This window comes from Planococcus citri, chromosome 1, assembly GCF_950023065.1.
Source record: "Planococcus citri chromosome 1, ihPlaCitr1.1, whole genome shotgun sequence".
Classification (NCBI taxonomy): domain Eukaryota; kingdom Metazoa; phylum Arthropoda; class Insecta; order Hemiptera; family Pseudococcidae; genus Planococcus; species Planococcus citri.
The window spans coordinates 3,502,559-3,518,227 of record NC_088677.1 but is presented as its reverse complement, the minus strand read 5'-3'; the positions used below and the strand labels follow the sequence as shown (position 1 = coordinate 3,518,227).

Genomic DNA, 15,669 nt, shown 5'->3' with positions numbered 1-15,669 from the left:
GATCAAACCTCAGCTGATCAACTAGAAGCTACACAGGAATCAGCCATAGACCTATCTACTGACGAAACCATGCAACCATCTCCACAGCCAGGAACTTCGTCAAGTTCGAACATATTAATCAATACCAATAATCCTAACTCAAATGTATCTTTGATGGAAGTCGACAATAATCCGACCCCATCCACTTCTAAAGATTTTGATTTAGTAAATTTAGCTACGAAACAACCCGTTACAATGACAGAAGCACTCCAAGCCAGCGACTCCGGCGAGCCACTTAGATGCACGATTCGGCGAACGGCCAACGACACGTTTGAAATTACCAACTCGAGACCTGTGGCCAGTCACCGAATGACAAATGGCACTGAAATACCTCGTAGCGCTGAGGAGATGCCTCAACCATTCGTACGCCTTCAAAATCTACAGTCTTGGGCTGAGGAATCGGAACAGGACCCAGAGGTCCGCCGAGCAGCAGGAATAATCCAAAGTTTTAATTCAGGACCCAACAGATACATACGCGCACTGCAAACCCCTGAACCAAACCCGGAAGAATAAGTAAAACTGTATCGAATTCGTAAATTTCACTTTTAAGCTTTAGCACTAAACACTAACAATAAGCTTAGCATTAATAATTCGACCCACGCGGAGTGTCAGTCAAATTTTATAAATATAAATTCTCTAATATTTTACATTTGTTCAACAGTTTGAGAAACACATCGTAGTTGCCAAAATAGAGATGATACGTAAATATTTAATCGATATAACAACATCATATCCACTCACAAGGAGATACCCCAACTACATAACTGATGGACAAATCAATATTCGTAAAAATTTAAAAATATATTTAAATTTTATTCCTTTAAGTATGTACATAGCATCTAGGTTAGGACTCAGGAGTAGACATATTTTACCACCCTTCATACTGTACGCAACAATTTTTTCGATCCAATGAGAGAATTAAAGAACCCAGGGTGACATAAATTTTTTTTTATATAAAAGATCCAATCACTTTCGACAATCTTCTTCATTTTTCAAGTCACACCTGGTTAAAAAATGGCGCGTTAATTAGATAAAAATACGTATGACAAATGAAAATTCAAAAAATATGACTCAAAAATTAAGGAAAAAACCGGAATTTGGGAAAAATAGTCAGTCATACGTAAATAAAAACTTAAAAAATGTAGGTCAAATTTCTACAATAGGTCAATAAATCGACAACGAACCAACATCGTCAGTAAATATGTAAAATAGCTCAAGATCTAACTAAAAAACTCGAATAAGTTAAGAAATGGAGTGAGCAACTTTTATGTATTTTAATCAACAAACCATAAACAAAAGACTCTTTTTCGAATTGACTCCTTTTCTAATAGTTATTTGGCTACCTACTAACCCCACTATTTTTCAAATTTTGACTAATTAAAAAATAGCAAGATATTCAATATCATCCATGATACAAAAATAATTCTTTTTTGACCCCATTCAAAATCAAGCCTGATAAGCAAAAAATAAACCCCCAAAAATCGTTACCACCTTCCGAAAAACTTCCTCTTTTTGAAAATTTCTGCGATATAATTAGCATGTCAGCCGTATGTAGTCTTTCATCAAGTAGTAGTTAGAGCTCCTCAGTCTTTTGACGTCTTTTTATTCTCCTACAATAGTTTCAATGACTCTACACGCCACCGCGTGTGAGTGCTTGTCAAATGGACCATTGGAACTTTATCAGGGCCACAAATTATTCGAATCGAATAGTACCCAAGACTGACTCTAATATACTCTTGTTGACGATGCATATGGAGGATGTGTGTAATTATGATTGCAATCAAAATAGTCCCGCCTCCGTACCATCTTTGAAAGTTTGTTCCCTCAGAAATAAGCTGCAACAGCGCAGTGCAAAATGGAGGGGCAGTGGCATGCATACAGGACTGGAGGGGGGATGGCAGGGTCTGTACGGCGTGGGATCAATCTCCTCTATGCTTTTTTCATGATCCGTGATCCACTTCGATGATCTGCTCTCCTCTGAGTGAACTCACGAAGGGGCATTTGATAGAGGGCAGATTGGCCCCACTGCCGTAAGGTAGTGCTTATATTACGAACCCCTTATATTGAAAATATTGGTAACGTCTGAACTACTTTAGGAAATAGGCTAAGTACAAATATATACGCGACATACTCGCGCATATAAGGCGGTACCCTTCTCTAATTAAGAAGGGTCGCGAGCCTTTGACGTTTATGGCCGAAGATAGGGATTTTGGACATAAATAACCAAAATCACATAAATTCTTCAATTTATGTAAAAGTATTTGTACTTAGCAAGTGCGCTATTGGTCCCCCCTAATTAGGGGTGGAGATTAAGACAAAAGTAGCGTCTTTATAATAACGATTTCTACTCTGAAGAAATCACTAGTGTTTCGGCAATTCGCGATAGTCGGTTCATTCGTCGATGTTGATTAAATTTACGTCATGGAAGCGCCCCAGTTGAGGGGAGTCCATGACGAAGACTTTTCGATTTACACCATTCCGCGCATGGTTAATACTACTGTGAAATCTAGATTAATCGATCATCAATCGATTAATAACGTGAGCCTTTTTGGTGTTGAGGGATTTATCCGGAAATCACCTCAATTCGCAAAGTTTAAAGTGATACCTCGTTTAGTTAAGTGTCATCAAGCCTACAGTATTGGACAGGCCAAGATAAGCGATGACAAACGTGTACAGTTTGAAGTAAGTGGTGGAAACGCCAACTGAAATAATTATAGTGCATAATATTAATCTTTTCTCGTGGAGATATGGACCATGGTGTTGCCTCCACGATGACTAAACTAAAATGCTTCATTCTCGTGTATATATTATATGAATGTATTCTTCTCCTATTCTATGTCTTCTGTTGTTGACTAGGGTAAACTCTACTTGATAGATTATTGTCAATTTTGGCTGACCTGTGTCACTGTGTGACCTGGTCATAATTATGAAGAAATTCGTTAGGTCATACTGTCTCACTAAATTTATAGACTGCTTTGTATGCCAATGAATTTATGTAAAAAGTGTAAATATACGTAGTAAGTAAAACAGAATTCGTATTTATTGCGTATATTCTTTAGATGATGTATAGAGCGATCGAGCAAACTACGCCCTTCTGAGCTATCTAGGTATTCGAAAATATTCCCCGCCTATGGAATATTTCTAATCTTCCCTCCAGTAATAGTCATTCTAAACTATACCAATCCATAGTAGTAACGCTTTTTCCCACTATATCAATGTATTTCATCAAATTATGGGAATCATGTTAAAAATAGCTAAACTTAACTGCTGAATTAATTTCCCCGATTTTTTTCATTTTTTTTAAATTCACGTTTTTTGACATAAATGATAAAAGTTGATTTTCCCGGCGAATGGTGTGTAAGGTGGCATTATGGCCTCACTGTCCTCTCAGTGCATCTTGTAACGATTCTTAAGTTGGGGAAGATCCTATAGGCTATAAGACTTGGTAAATCCATCCTTTAGGTCTTGACAACTTAGGGATCGTTTGATTTATTAAGGTAAAGTGTAGGTACTTGCGAATTCGAATATTATCAAATACCAGCTGGGTGGTCCGGATAATATTCCATCACACCAGGGGGGTCCGCGCCAATATTATTTATGTGGGCGGAGAATTTGCAAATTACATCTATTTTATGATTGGTTAACATATTTCCCCCATCTTTTGGTAAAAGTAGTGCGAGCCTATCAGCTTTCGAGATCGATTTAGGAACTTTTAGGTGCTTTAGGTATAACTTTAGCTAGGTTCGATCTCGAAATCACTTCTTGTTCGTTCGCGGAGTCGTAGATACGTAAATTCAGTACCTATCATAGTACTTCAACTATCTATGAATCGTGGACTTGAGCATTTGGTCCATTTTCCTTCGACTTAATCGTTTGAAAACGTATTCTTTTTCCCAGTTTACCCTTTTTAGGGTTTGGTTAATTAGTGTCTTCATTGGTAAATTAAAGGCTTAATAAAGCAATCAACCACTTCATCTTAGTTGCCCTGTCGTGGAATTGTGATTAATTAAGTTCTTCTTGGTGAATAATACGTGATTAGGTGGTCGAGCATAGTGTCTCTGTTCTAATTCGTAATTTGGTGAATTTAATATTGGTGAATGTATATATTTGAAGAAAACCTTATAATTAAGAGAATGTAATTTGTTACACCGATTACATTGGAGAAACTAACGAATGTGTTATTATTCCGCAAAAGTGGACCTAATTTATACATTGGTTGGTATTTATGTGGACGTATCCGACACTATAGTAATACATATAACCGCCGAGCTAGCAAGGGGTAAATGCGAATAAGTTCCTTCTTGATATTGCAAAGAGTTGTAAGACTTCTGGCAATCTTTCACCTGCTAAGGAATATTTCTCATCCTCTCTCTTATTACCATACGTGCACGTATACAGTCTAACAGGTGCATCCTAGAGGAAAATGACGTTGAAGAAAATTGTAGAGGATAAAATTTCCTATCAGATCAATGCCATCAGCTTTGCTTTAGGAGGCTCAGTTCTTGAATTACATGTGATTTTTGATGGCGTAAACCGACTTTTGGGCACCCCAGTATTTGAGACTACCATATTTACTCGTATTGTGTTTTTGTACATCTGTGAGAGTACCTTATTGCAAGTTTTTACCTTTCCCATACCTAGCCTGGCTTTTTGGAACCTATAATAATATGTTATAGTATTTCAGAGGAATACTGAGAAGGATATTGATTGGTACCTACTTGGGAGTTCTGAGCTAATATTACTCAAGACTTCACTCTTACATGTCTCTTCAATGCATACTCAAGTTGAAACTACCAGAAAGTCTCAACTTTGGTTGAAATACCTACCTGTCAAAAAATGCCATATTCTTCGCCCAAAATTCAGTAAGTATAAGCGATCATTTCCTAATTTTTCTGAAATTGGTTGTTTTCGAAATCAAGTATAAAAATTATGCCCTGAAATAGAATGAAGAATTCTGAATTTTCGAGAGCGTTTGCCCTCGCCTGCACAGGGAAGTCGAGCCCCCTGCTCCACAGAACAAAACGTACAGAAAAGTAAGCGCTATCAAAGTCACCCCCTTAAAATCAAAGTGACCTCACTTCATGGTGTGTACCTACTTATTATACATTTTGGTCATTACTGTGTATGTTCTTTCTGCACTCTCATACCTCGTATGGTAGTTAGGCGAGTCTATCATTTTAAACTGCAAAATAAAGATTTTAGATACTTACGGGAGAAGGTGCTGCCAATTTTTATACTCATTGGCATTTGTGTGTACATCGACATCCGTGGATAAGTCATTAAAACGTGCATCGTTGAAAAAAATTGAAGTTTGTAAAGTTGCATATGTTTATTGACTTTTCATTGAAATAAACGCTACAATTAGATATGTACCTACGGTAATTCCAAGACTGCAATACCTAGGTACATAATTACCTACACCTGCTTTTAACTAAACTTATATTACGTTTTCAAAATGAGGACGATAAAATGTAAGAACAATCCACATACCGTAGAATTCCATTGTCTGAATACAATTTAAAAGTTACGGTGTTAAAATCTCCACATCTTCAATTATCTATCTCAGAAGGAGATAGAAATCCATCCTTATTCTTATCCAGTTTTGCAAACTCGGTAATAATAGGACCTTCGGGAGTTGTTAATTTCGCAACATTGGTCAAGTAGTAGTGTATTGATTCATTCAAGTTGAGTCTACCATCTCGATCTATGTCGGCGTATTCCATTACAGCTTCAACACCTTGTTTTCTTGTTTCACCAACATTTCCATTTCCGCAACACATCCCGCACGGACCTTTACGACAGCCACCATCGCAATTGCATCCGAACATATTGCATGAACCAGTAGCACAGTAAGGACTAGCTTTAGTGCAGTCGGCACACAAGGCATCCACAAGAGGAATGTCTTCACAAACAGCTTTGCAACATTCTGCAGTTGTTAAACTCGGCAACATCACTACAACACAGACGGAGAATAGTATAGAAGAATACATTTTAACAAAAAACGCGCGGTATTTAACACAAAATTGCCAAAGTCAAAAGTGAATGACGATTTTTACCAAAAGACCGCATTATATAAGCCCAGTCGTTCAAATTATTATCCAATCACCTTGGATTTTAATACCTCAGCTACCCAATTAAACTTGATGAAGTGTAATAATAATAGGTAGGTACCTAATACCTATGTATGTATTTCCGATTTTTGAAGAATGTATCGAGCTGCTATTAGCAACACAAATAGGTAATCAAATTAACCTGGATTCCAAGCACATACCTAATTGATTCAATTATAGTAAGGTCACAGACGTTGTTTCGGCCCACCCTTACTAATTACCCTTGTAGGTACATAAGTACCTATACCATGGAAGAAAACTCAGAATCCCTATTACAGATAAAATTATCAATACAATTTCCAAGCCTGGTGGGCTGATAGCGGTTCAAAAGTATTCGAAGTTTGAAGTTGAGAAAACAAGGCAAAAACCAGCTACGGACAGTAAGTATTGAACTTTGAACTTGAATTACTCGAAATTTTCAGTGGACACCTAGGTATTTTAATATAGCAAAATGTTCGTAATTTTATCCTCTTTAAAATGCTTCCTTACCCAAAGCTCTACCTTCAACTGTTCAAAAGTTTTTGAAGATCAAAGTTGCGGAAACTGGAAAGTGATTATTCATCAACACAATATGTTTGAATTGATAACAGTGATACAATGCAATTTGCACATTTAGATGACATTATCCTCGAAAACTTTTGAACGGTTGAAGGTAGAGCTTTCGGTAAAGAAGGATTTTAAAGAGGATAAAATTACGAACATTTTAATGTATTAAAATACCTACGTGTCCACTGAAAATTTCGTAATTTTAGTTCAAAGTTCAATACCTATCTTACTGTACATAGCTGGTTTTTGCCTTGTTTTCGCAACTTCAAACTTCGAATACTTTTGAAGGGTTGCTTCTACAGCTTTCGGTGAAAGATAATTTTAAAGAGAATGAAATTCCGAACATTTTGATATACTACCATATGCATAGGTTTACTGAAAATTTCAACAATTTTTATAAGTATATAGTATGAAAAATGCGGTAAATAAAAGTACCTATTCATTAAATTGTTAATTTTCCTCTAAATGATGAAAAATTAGTATCAATCGATATGGAATTTCATCGTCTTTAATTTAAGACTGATTAAAAGTTCACCAGAACTCGCGAACAATCGAAAAATTTGCAGTTTTTTCACGAAAAATTGTACCTATGCATTCTTATGGCTGATAACGTCCGTGTCCGTTAGGGAAAACTGGAACCAAGATGGCGTATGCGAGCCTTTATAGTGCTTTAGGTACGAGTACGAGTATATTTTTGACCTTGGGAATGGGCAGTACTTTTGAAAATAAACAATTAATTTTGTCATTATGAATTTTCGCTCAACTTTGAAACTGAAGGGGTCAAAAAAATTTTTAAATAAAGGAATGTTTCTGTACCCTTCAATTTCAAAGTTGGACAAAAATTCATAACGATGAAATTTTTTAATTTGCCGAAGTACTGCCCATTCCCAAGGTCAAAAATAAGTTTTTCTCTTATTTTTTTTCAAAGCTGGTTGTCCCCTTAAATTTCAAAGTTGGACAACTTTTCCATATATCTTTTTTTCAAGCCGTACTCGGTTACCTATAAATATGTTAAACCGAAGTTTTGTCATCCACTCACGAGACACCCTGTACAGCATGATTTTTTATTCGAAGCGCTAGCTGATGCAAAATCGAAACAAGCGAGATCCGGAGGGAACTAGCAGGAGGGTTCCCAAGATTTGAAATCTGTTTTTTTACGGAAATAGTAGCTAGCTACCAGCTGGTGCTCAATAATGTATTTATATCCAGTTTAATAAATTTTTATGAACATGCAGCTCTTTTTATTTCGTCAATGAAATGAAAAACTCAAGTCTGTGTAGCGAAAATACATACTTTATTGACAAAATAACTTTCGGTGTGAATCACAAACATATTTAACAATATCGTATTTGCAACTACAATATGGATGAATTTCAAGTTGGTATAAAAATTTTGAAAAATTTCACCAATATGGGTTATCGATTACAAAACAAAAGCGTGATGTTTTCAACTCATTTTCACGAAGCTGCTTCCTTTACTTCGACGATAGTCTCCATGTTACCACTTTCTTCTTCTGCTCCAGCTTCTTCCTCGTCTTCTTCGTCTTCATCCTCATCATCGTCGTTGTTCGCATCGAAAGTGTTATCGGGAATGTCGAATAATCTGATCAATGGCTAAATAAAGGGAAAAATAAGCCATTAGAACAAAGTCGACAATCGAAAACTGAGCGGCGAAATGTTCAAAAGTAGGTAATAAGTACCTTATTCGGGTCCTTCATGATCAAATATTTGCCATCTTTCTGCTTCATGCATAAATCGATGATGCAACGAAGAATACCCCAAGCATTATCCATATTAAGGGTGATTTGGGTGGCGAATTCCGAAGGTTTGTATTGTTGGGTACCAAGAATGACGTGTTTCGATGAATCACGAACGTTAGCACGACTCACATAACTGAAAAAAGACACCTTATCGTTAGCAACACTTTTCAGTTTTCAATTCCTATAAAATTGAAATATCCAAAGACTCTCGATCAACGTACCCGAATTTAATTTGATCAGATCCGGCTAATAAAGCTTGCACGGTCCATTTGGCTAATTTACAAGAATTATTTCTCAATTCGGTGGCTAATACTCCTCCTCTTTGAACATCCAATTTTTGACGCCAATCTACACCACCGGAAAGCTGAAAACAGTTCGTAATTTAGATCACGATGAACTATACAACGTATTAAATAAAAACTACACGACGTACCTTAGAATCCCATTCGTTTAGAGCTTTTATCGTAAGAAACTGGTGTTCGGCGTTCGGAGTAAGTAAGACACCGTCCAACTCGCAACGACAAACTAAAATTATTCCGTTGTCAAGATCCCATTTACGATAACGATACGCAACGGAGGCAACTTCAGCCGGATCTTCTTCGGAAGCAAATGGATTTTCGTGTTCAAATTTGTACGGAGCTTCGCCCTACGAGGAATATTACATACGTTAAAACTGATCAGTTTCACGATCAATAAACGAAGCGAACACAACTTACAGATTTCAACACTTGCTGAGAGAAGTTGTGATTGATGAAGGTGGCTTCCAAAGATAGATTTTTCGGCGAATTCAAGCCAGTTGGGTCTTCCTGGGGAGGTTCGATGGCGGTTTCGTTCACCGTCAATAAATCTACAATAAAAGACAAATTGATGAGTTTTTTCGTAAATTGAAAAAAAAACACAAAGTAAGAGCTTTTTCAAGTACCAAATTCGGTGTTGTCACGTTTATCGAAGAATAATTTTCCGTCGACTTTTTCGATAACGATATCCCAAGAATAATACGATCGTGTACAGCACATCAAAGTAGCAAGTACCGAATCGGTAGCGTAAACGTTTCCTACAGTTTTGGAGAACTGTAACACAGAAAACAAGTAAAATGTAATTCAACGTATCGAACGACTAAATCATAAAAGCGAATAATCGCAAATAGGCTCACTTTTCTCATGAGTGGATCATCAGACGCGGAAACTGTATGGAAAACACGCTCGATTCTTTGCAACGGTTTCTCATTCTTGACGTTGATACGATCGTACGTCTTATCGTAGTACTCGAGAGAACCGCAGCACATCAAATCTTCGGGTTCTTTGACACTGGGTAACGAAAGCTTAGAAAACCGAGCGAAATCGATTTCTTCGATCATAACCCAATCGTTTTTCACCGTCACCGAAGCGTCGCGATTTTTCACTTGAGTAACGTTCTTCTGCGAACGCAGACTTTGCTGTCTGTTCCAACGCTTGATAACTTGCTGACCTTTGCCCCTGCTAAAGAAATATAATCGAGATTAACACGATTACCGAACAGTACTCGAGAGTTTAGAACCTGATAACATACTTATCACGACTCTTCGATCCTTTATTAAGCATCTGGAAGTTAGACTGAGCCATACCGCGTTGTCCCAGACGATTTCTCATACCACGATTGTTCTGACGGAAACGACCTCTTTGATAGGGTGGTTTTTGGACACGAGTAGTATCCACAAGATGGAAACTACTTTCATCTTCTTCGTGATAGTAAGCATACTGGCTACCAGCACCGAACTGAGATTGATATTTATCTGTAATTCGCGTAATTTAGGTTTAGAAACTAACGAAAAACGTAAACAGAAGGACATTTACTGAGTACTTACTGGAGTATTTCTTATCTTGAAACGCAAGCCCGGTCCAGTCCGATATCTGTGTTAAAATAACGAATATCGAAGCGTTAACGAATAAGTTCACATTTGCAAGTATTTATTAAGGTATTATTGACAGAAAATACTAACTTTTCCCAATCTATCTCCTTTGGAGAATGGCTGATATGGCATATCTTTGAACTGCTCCGGCATTTCACAAGGGCCCCATCCGGCTAAATTCTCCTGTATTATCGGAGGCACGAAAGGAGGCTTCTCGATGTATTGTTCATCGTCGTATATTATTTCCGGCATTTTAATAATTCACTAATTTACTTTTAAAAAGGTTAATCATAAATTAGAAAATTATTTTCACCGCACACGAAAGCAAAGCATGAAAGAAACAAAGATTTCAGAGATACACTGGATGAAGATTTTTTGGCTTTCTATTTTTCGGTTGCGACATTTCACCGAAAACATTCATCCAGTAAGTGACAAGAACGTTGAAGTTGATAGTTTTCATTTTTTTTTCGAAAAAAATATCGCGTGATTCCCTGATTCGCGTGTTCGAAAATTTGGAATTTTTAAATGGTCGTGAATTTTAATAAGTGTTTTTAATCGGTATTTAATTAATTCTTTCGTAATCGGTGTTTAGTGAAGTTTGAACTATTCGTTTCGTTCTTCGTGATGTGTCGCGTCTTTCACTGAAATGATCGCCGAAGTCTAAAAGGAGCTCACCGGTGAGAATATAGGTAAGCCCATCATTCGTACAAATTTAACAATTTATTAATTATTTAAATTCATTTACAATGTGTTTGATTCGTACAATCGCTTGCTCAACATCATTTGTCGTATTATTGATACACAGAACAAATCTAAGCACATCGGTTCCTAATGGTAACGTTTTGATTGTAACCAAACTTGGATCATCGGTCTCAGAGTACTGTAAAAACATAATGCAAAAGAGTTTGATTAAAATTCATGGCTTTAGTAGCTATTTAATTCATTAAAGTAATAGCTACTCAATCAATGGCTGAGGTAGGTGATTGAATCACACGAATAAGGAATTCATAATCACACGATGGAGCATTACAGCATCAAATTGATTGTAGCAGCAAAGCAAAGCATCATTGTTGTTGGGACTACAATACAACCAGAATGAAGAAAATTGGATTGGAATTTTTAACGCCGTCCCCATCATTAAGTAATAATTCTAATTTTAATTCAAATTAGTTACCAAAAGGAAGGTGATAAGTGTGACCGAAGGTCAGTGACGTTGAGCAAAAAACACTCCTGCAAGGAGGTTTACTGACTCCTCTTTTCCTGTCAGTTTCAGTTTTCATGAAGATATGTTTTCTATCCTACTCAACAATGATGCATTGCTACCATTTATGAATATATTACTTGATTGAAAAATGAAAAATGATTTTTACTCATTGATGAAATATCTACAATGAAATGAAACTAACCGTTGATAATCTCTCTGCCAATTTCTCCGAAGTTATTTTTTTTGTATCCAGTTTAAGTATCAGAATATTCGAATGAATATCCTCAGATTTTGGTACAATAATGTAGGGGTTACCAACTTCTCGAATTGCTGTAAATTAAACGTGAAAAATTATTTTAGAATCTAGTTGAGGTATCAAATCGTAAGTCGTAGACTCATCGTAGATACCTTGAGCAATCATTTGAGTATGTTGATGATCAGATTTTAAATGTTCCATGTGATCTAACGTATACATTCCCGCTGCTGCCATAAAACCAATTTGCCTAGAGGTACCTCCTAGACCTTTCTTCACTTTTCTTACTCTAAAAATTACACATTTTTTTTAAATATTTGAAATTTGAATATTTGAATTAGTTCAACGTACTGTTTGATAAATTCAGCTGTGCCTAAAACTATTGATCCATACGGAGCTCCCAATCCTTTACTGAAACAGAAAGTCAAACTGTCGAAATCTCTAGCAATTCTGGACACTGGAACGTTCAATTTTAGAGCTGCGTTGAATATCCTGGCACCATCCAAATGTAATTTGAGATCTCTCTCTTTGGCAAACGCAGACAACTAAAAAAATAATTTCATTAATGATTCAATCAGTTTTTTGAATTGAGTATGGTGAAGTTGAATTGGATATTTACTTTATCGATCCATTCTAAAGGTACAGCTCTACCTCCAATAAAATTATGGGTACTCTCTACAGCGATTAATTTGGTTGTTGGCTCATGTAGCGAGTTTCTCGATCGAATGTAAGTAGCTAATTCGTTCAAATCGAAAGTTCCATCTTCTTTGTTCTTGATTTCTCGAACGCTGATGCCTCCAAACTACAAAAAAAAAAAAAAAAAGATTCAAATAGCAATTAAATTTACCTACTGGAACTTTTAAAAATTAAAAAAATGGTATTAAATATGTACTTGTGATACTCCTCGTTGCTCACATAGATTAATATGACTGGCATCGCCTACTATTATTTCTGATCCACGTTCTTTGCAATGAACCAGAACTGTAAAAAGAAAAAAATCGTAAATAACTTTGCAATTATTTGTATTTTGACAAAAATTTTTTTTTTTATTCCTCTTACTACTCGTTAAATTGCCCATGGTGCCTGAAGGTACATAACAAGCAGCTTCTTTTCCAATAAGTTTGGCGCATCTGGCTTCCAGCTCTGAAAAAAATTTACCGTTTCACATTATAGGATTTGATTTTCAGTATTTGAGATTATTATGCTTGAATTTATTTTCACCATTAACCGTAGGATCTTCTGAAAACACATCGTCACCGACAATTGCATCGTGTATGGCTTTTCTCATTCCATCAGTTGGCAAAGAAAACGTATCGCTTCGAAAATCTATCACTTTAACCTGTATGAGATTGAGAAATTCGTTTAATACATTAAAAAAAAATATATTTCATATTCTGGTAACATTTTCCCATAAATTTCGAAGTGTTTCAAGTCCTAATTATTGATAAATTGAATAAATAAATTTTACCTCAGTTGGTGCAGTCATTTTCCCTTCTTAGTTTTGCTGTAATGGAATTCTGTCTTGAGTAATATTTCACTTTTTTAGCTTTTACCGGTACAGTGTGCTTATTAGGTTAGGTAGATACTTGTATTTGCGAACAATGTTATCATCATAATTAGTCATTATTTGTGTTATTGTGATTCGTTGAAGTGGGCCGGAACGTTGTGATAAAACCTATGACGAAGCAACCATAAGATGCGCATGCCCTGCACGTGCACGTGGCTCGAAAATTAAAATGTTTTCGTTGCATTGAATAGGTATTCCAAGCGATAAGCTCAAAAAATATATCACATCAACTTGGAGCTTATTGATTGAGTTTTTCTGTTGTTTATGTATGTACAGTTGGCAAGTTTTTCTGAGAAAAAAACAGCTAATTGTGGAGAAATGTTTAGAGTGGAAAAACTATCACTTCGCACCTATTGTTTACTCATGAAGAAAGATTATTTTCAAAACAACGTTAACAGTTGGGAGAATGGTTACTCTTAAAGTGGTTTTGTTGTTTTTACTCAAATCTCGAAATATTTCATCTAATTTTAATTGATATGAATGGTTTTCATGTCATCATAGCTATTGATCGATGTGTTATGCAATTTCTGATGATTTTCAGACTCTCAATAATTTTAAAATTACTCACTAAAAATCGAAAAATGTACTCAAGCTCTGAAATTTTGACTAGTAGTTCATTTTTTCATGCTCTTTTGATTCAAATGTAAGTAACTTTACCCGGTTAAAAAAATGTTTATACTTGCTGATTAGCTCGTCTTTGAAACATTGAGATTGAGGGGGATTGATTACGAAAAACCGAAAAAAGTTTCATCAAAGTGGGTTAATGTTTAGGCCTTTTTGATCGCATCTCACTTTCCGTCATTTTCGATTTTTTAGCCAAATTTTTGTAAAAAATGGGGCTGTTTGCAGTAGGCTAGACATTTTTATTAATTATTTATAAGTTTCAGCTTTCAGCTTGACGGTGATTTTTACATTTTATGACCTGGAGCCTGTTCTAATTGATCAAATAAAGTCAAACTTGGGGAATGGGGTTCTCTTGGGAGCTAAAATTAACCCCTGCAGTTGGAAGGGTCCAATTTGAAAATTACAGAAAGGTCATTTTTTTTTGGAGAACCATAATTTGGCCCCAAATTGATGAAAAGGGTCGAAATTCATAACATTGGTGAGTACCGCGATTGTAAACAACATATCCAAATTTCAGATTTCTAGGCCATCCCGACCCTATTTAGGGTGGAAAAAACCCGATTTTGACCCTTTTTTGACCCCCACCCCACTCTTAAAATTGACCTAAGAAGCCCCAATGTCCAGCATACAGTGGAATGGTGCCACTTGAGTGTATTTTGCTGGTTTCAATCTTCCAATCCTATTCGACCCCTGACCCGGGTCAAAAAAGTTTTGTTTCGATGCTTTGATCATTTTGTTTTGTGTATGGCATTCTAACAAACTTTAAAGAAATTTTGGTTACATTTTGCTCATTTTTGTTGGTTTTTTAGAATTTTTTGTCTGTCTTATAGCGGGTGAAAAAGTGTCATAATAAATTAACATAAGCCCTAATATTTTCAAAATTTTTGAATTTTATGGTTTTTCAAAAATAAACGTCCAAAAGATAGTTCAGAGATGTTCCAATGTCAACTTTTGAGCATTAGGAAAGGTCCAGAACAGGAAATTTAGACACGGAGGTACTTCATATACCTACTTACCTCTTTTCCGAAGAGGAAGAGGATGACGACTTCACGAGATCACCAGCCATCATAATAGTCCGGCATATGACAATAGGAGTAATTGCATCCCCCCCGCGCCGATCCTCCGGGACTACTTTTTTCTTAAAAGGGACATCCTAAGGAACATTTTAAAGCAAACATGCCCAAAAAAAAGTTGGCATTACTTACAAAATGGCAAATGGCGGCCATTTTGATTAACAGGTCAGTAAAAATTGCAGATTTTGCGTTTCAACCTTTCAACATAGGACTTGCACGAAAATTTTCAAACCTCACAGAAGGTAGATCGAAAGATCATACAAAAATTCATCACCTGTCCAAATTTCAAGTGCTAAAGTGCGTTTTTCGATTTTTGGTGAATTTTTGAAAATCCAATTTAGGCCAAAAATGAGGGGAAAAAAATCAAAATTTTACCAAATTGACCAAGAAAGCTGAAATTTGGAATATACCCCATTTTCGACATTCCAAATCGATTGGAAACGGTTTCAACCCGTTTTGAGCAGTTCTGGAGCCTCCAGCAGGTTTTGAAACTCGAAATTCCCACAAAATGCCATCAAATTGGAGTTGTAAAGCTAAAATTTATTCTAAAAACTAATTTCAATACGCTACGAAGTACTGCAGGTAAATTTCAAGTCGCTTTGGAGC

General features: G+C 36.1%; 3 protein-coding genes across 3 annotated transcripts; all 3 read right to left on the bottom strand.

Moving 5' to 3' along the window:
• Nucleotides 1-5,588: 5,588 nt before the first annotated feature.
• Nucleotides 5,589-6,029, bottom strand: Diedel (diedel). The gene has a single exon (XM_065361084.1). It carries the CDS (start codon nt 6,027-6,029, stop codon nt 5,589-5,591), a length of 441 nt encoding a protein of 146 aa, XP_065217156.1.
• Nucleotides 6,030-7,966: 1,937 nt separating this feature from the next.
• On the bottom strand, nt 7,967-10,688 carry eIF3d1 (eukaryotic translation initiation factor 3 subunit d1). Its single transcript, XM_065363584.1, has 10 exons — nt 10,433-10,688; nt 10,298-10,343; nt 10,003-10,225; nt 9,608-9,932; nt 9,377-9,524; nt 9,171-9,301; nt 8,888-9,100; nt 8,676-8,818; nt 8,395-8,587; nt 7,967-8,308 (listed from the first exon to the last, which is right to left on the bottom strand). The coding sequence occupies exons 1-10, from the start codon at nt 10,592-10,594 to the stop codon at nt 8,153-8,155; spliced, it is 1,740 nt and encodes a 579-aa protein (XP_065219656.1). The 5' UTR covers nt 10,595-10,688; the 3' UTR covers nt 7,967-8,152.
• A 354-nt stretch (nt 10,689-11,042) lies between these two features.
• LOC135845122 (uncharacterized) lies at nt 11,043-13,474 on the bottom strand. Its single transcript, XM_065363589.1, has 9 exons — nt 13,268-13,474; nt 13,021-13,138; nt 12,859-12,942; nt 12,692-12,780; nt 12,419-12,601; nt 12,151-12,344; nt 11,955-12,088; nt 11,749-11,876; nt 11,043-11,222 (listed from the first exon to the last, which is right to left on the bottom strand). The coding sequence occupies exons 1-9, from the start codon at nt 13,283-13,285 to the stop codon at nt 11,070-11,072; spliced, it is 1,101 nt and encodes a 366-aa protein (XP_065219661.1). The 5' UTR covers nt 13,286-13,474; the 3' UTR covers nt 11,043-11,069.
• Nucleotides 13,475-15,669: the final 2,195 nt, after the last annotated feature.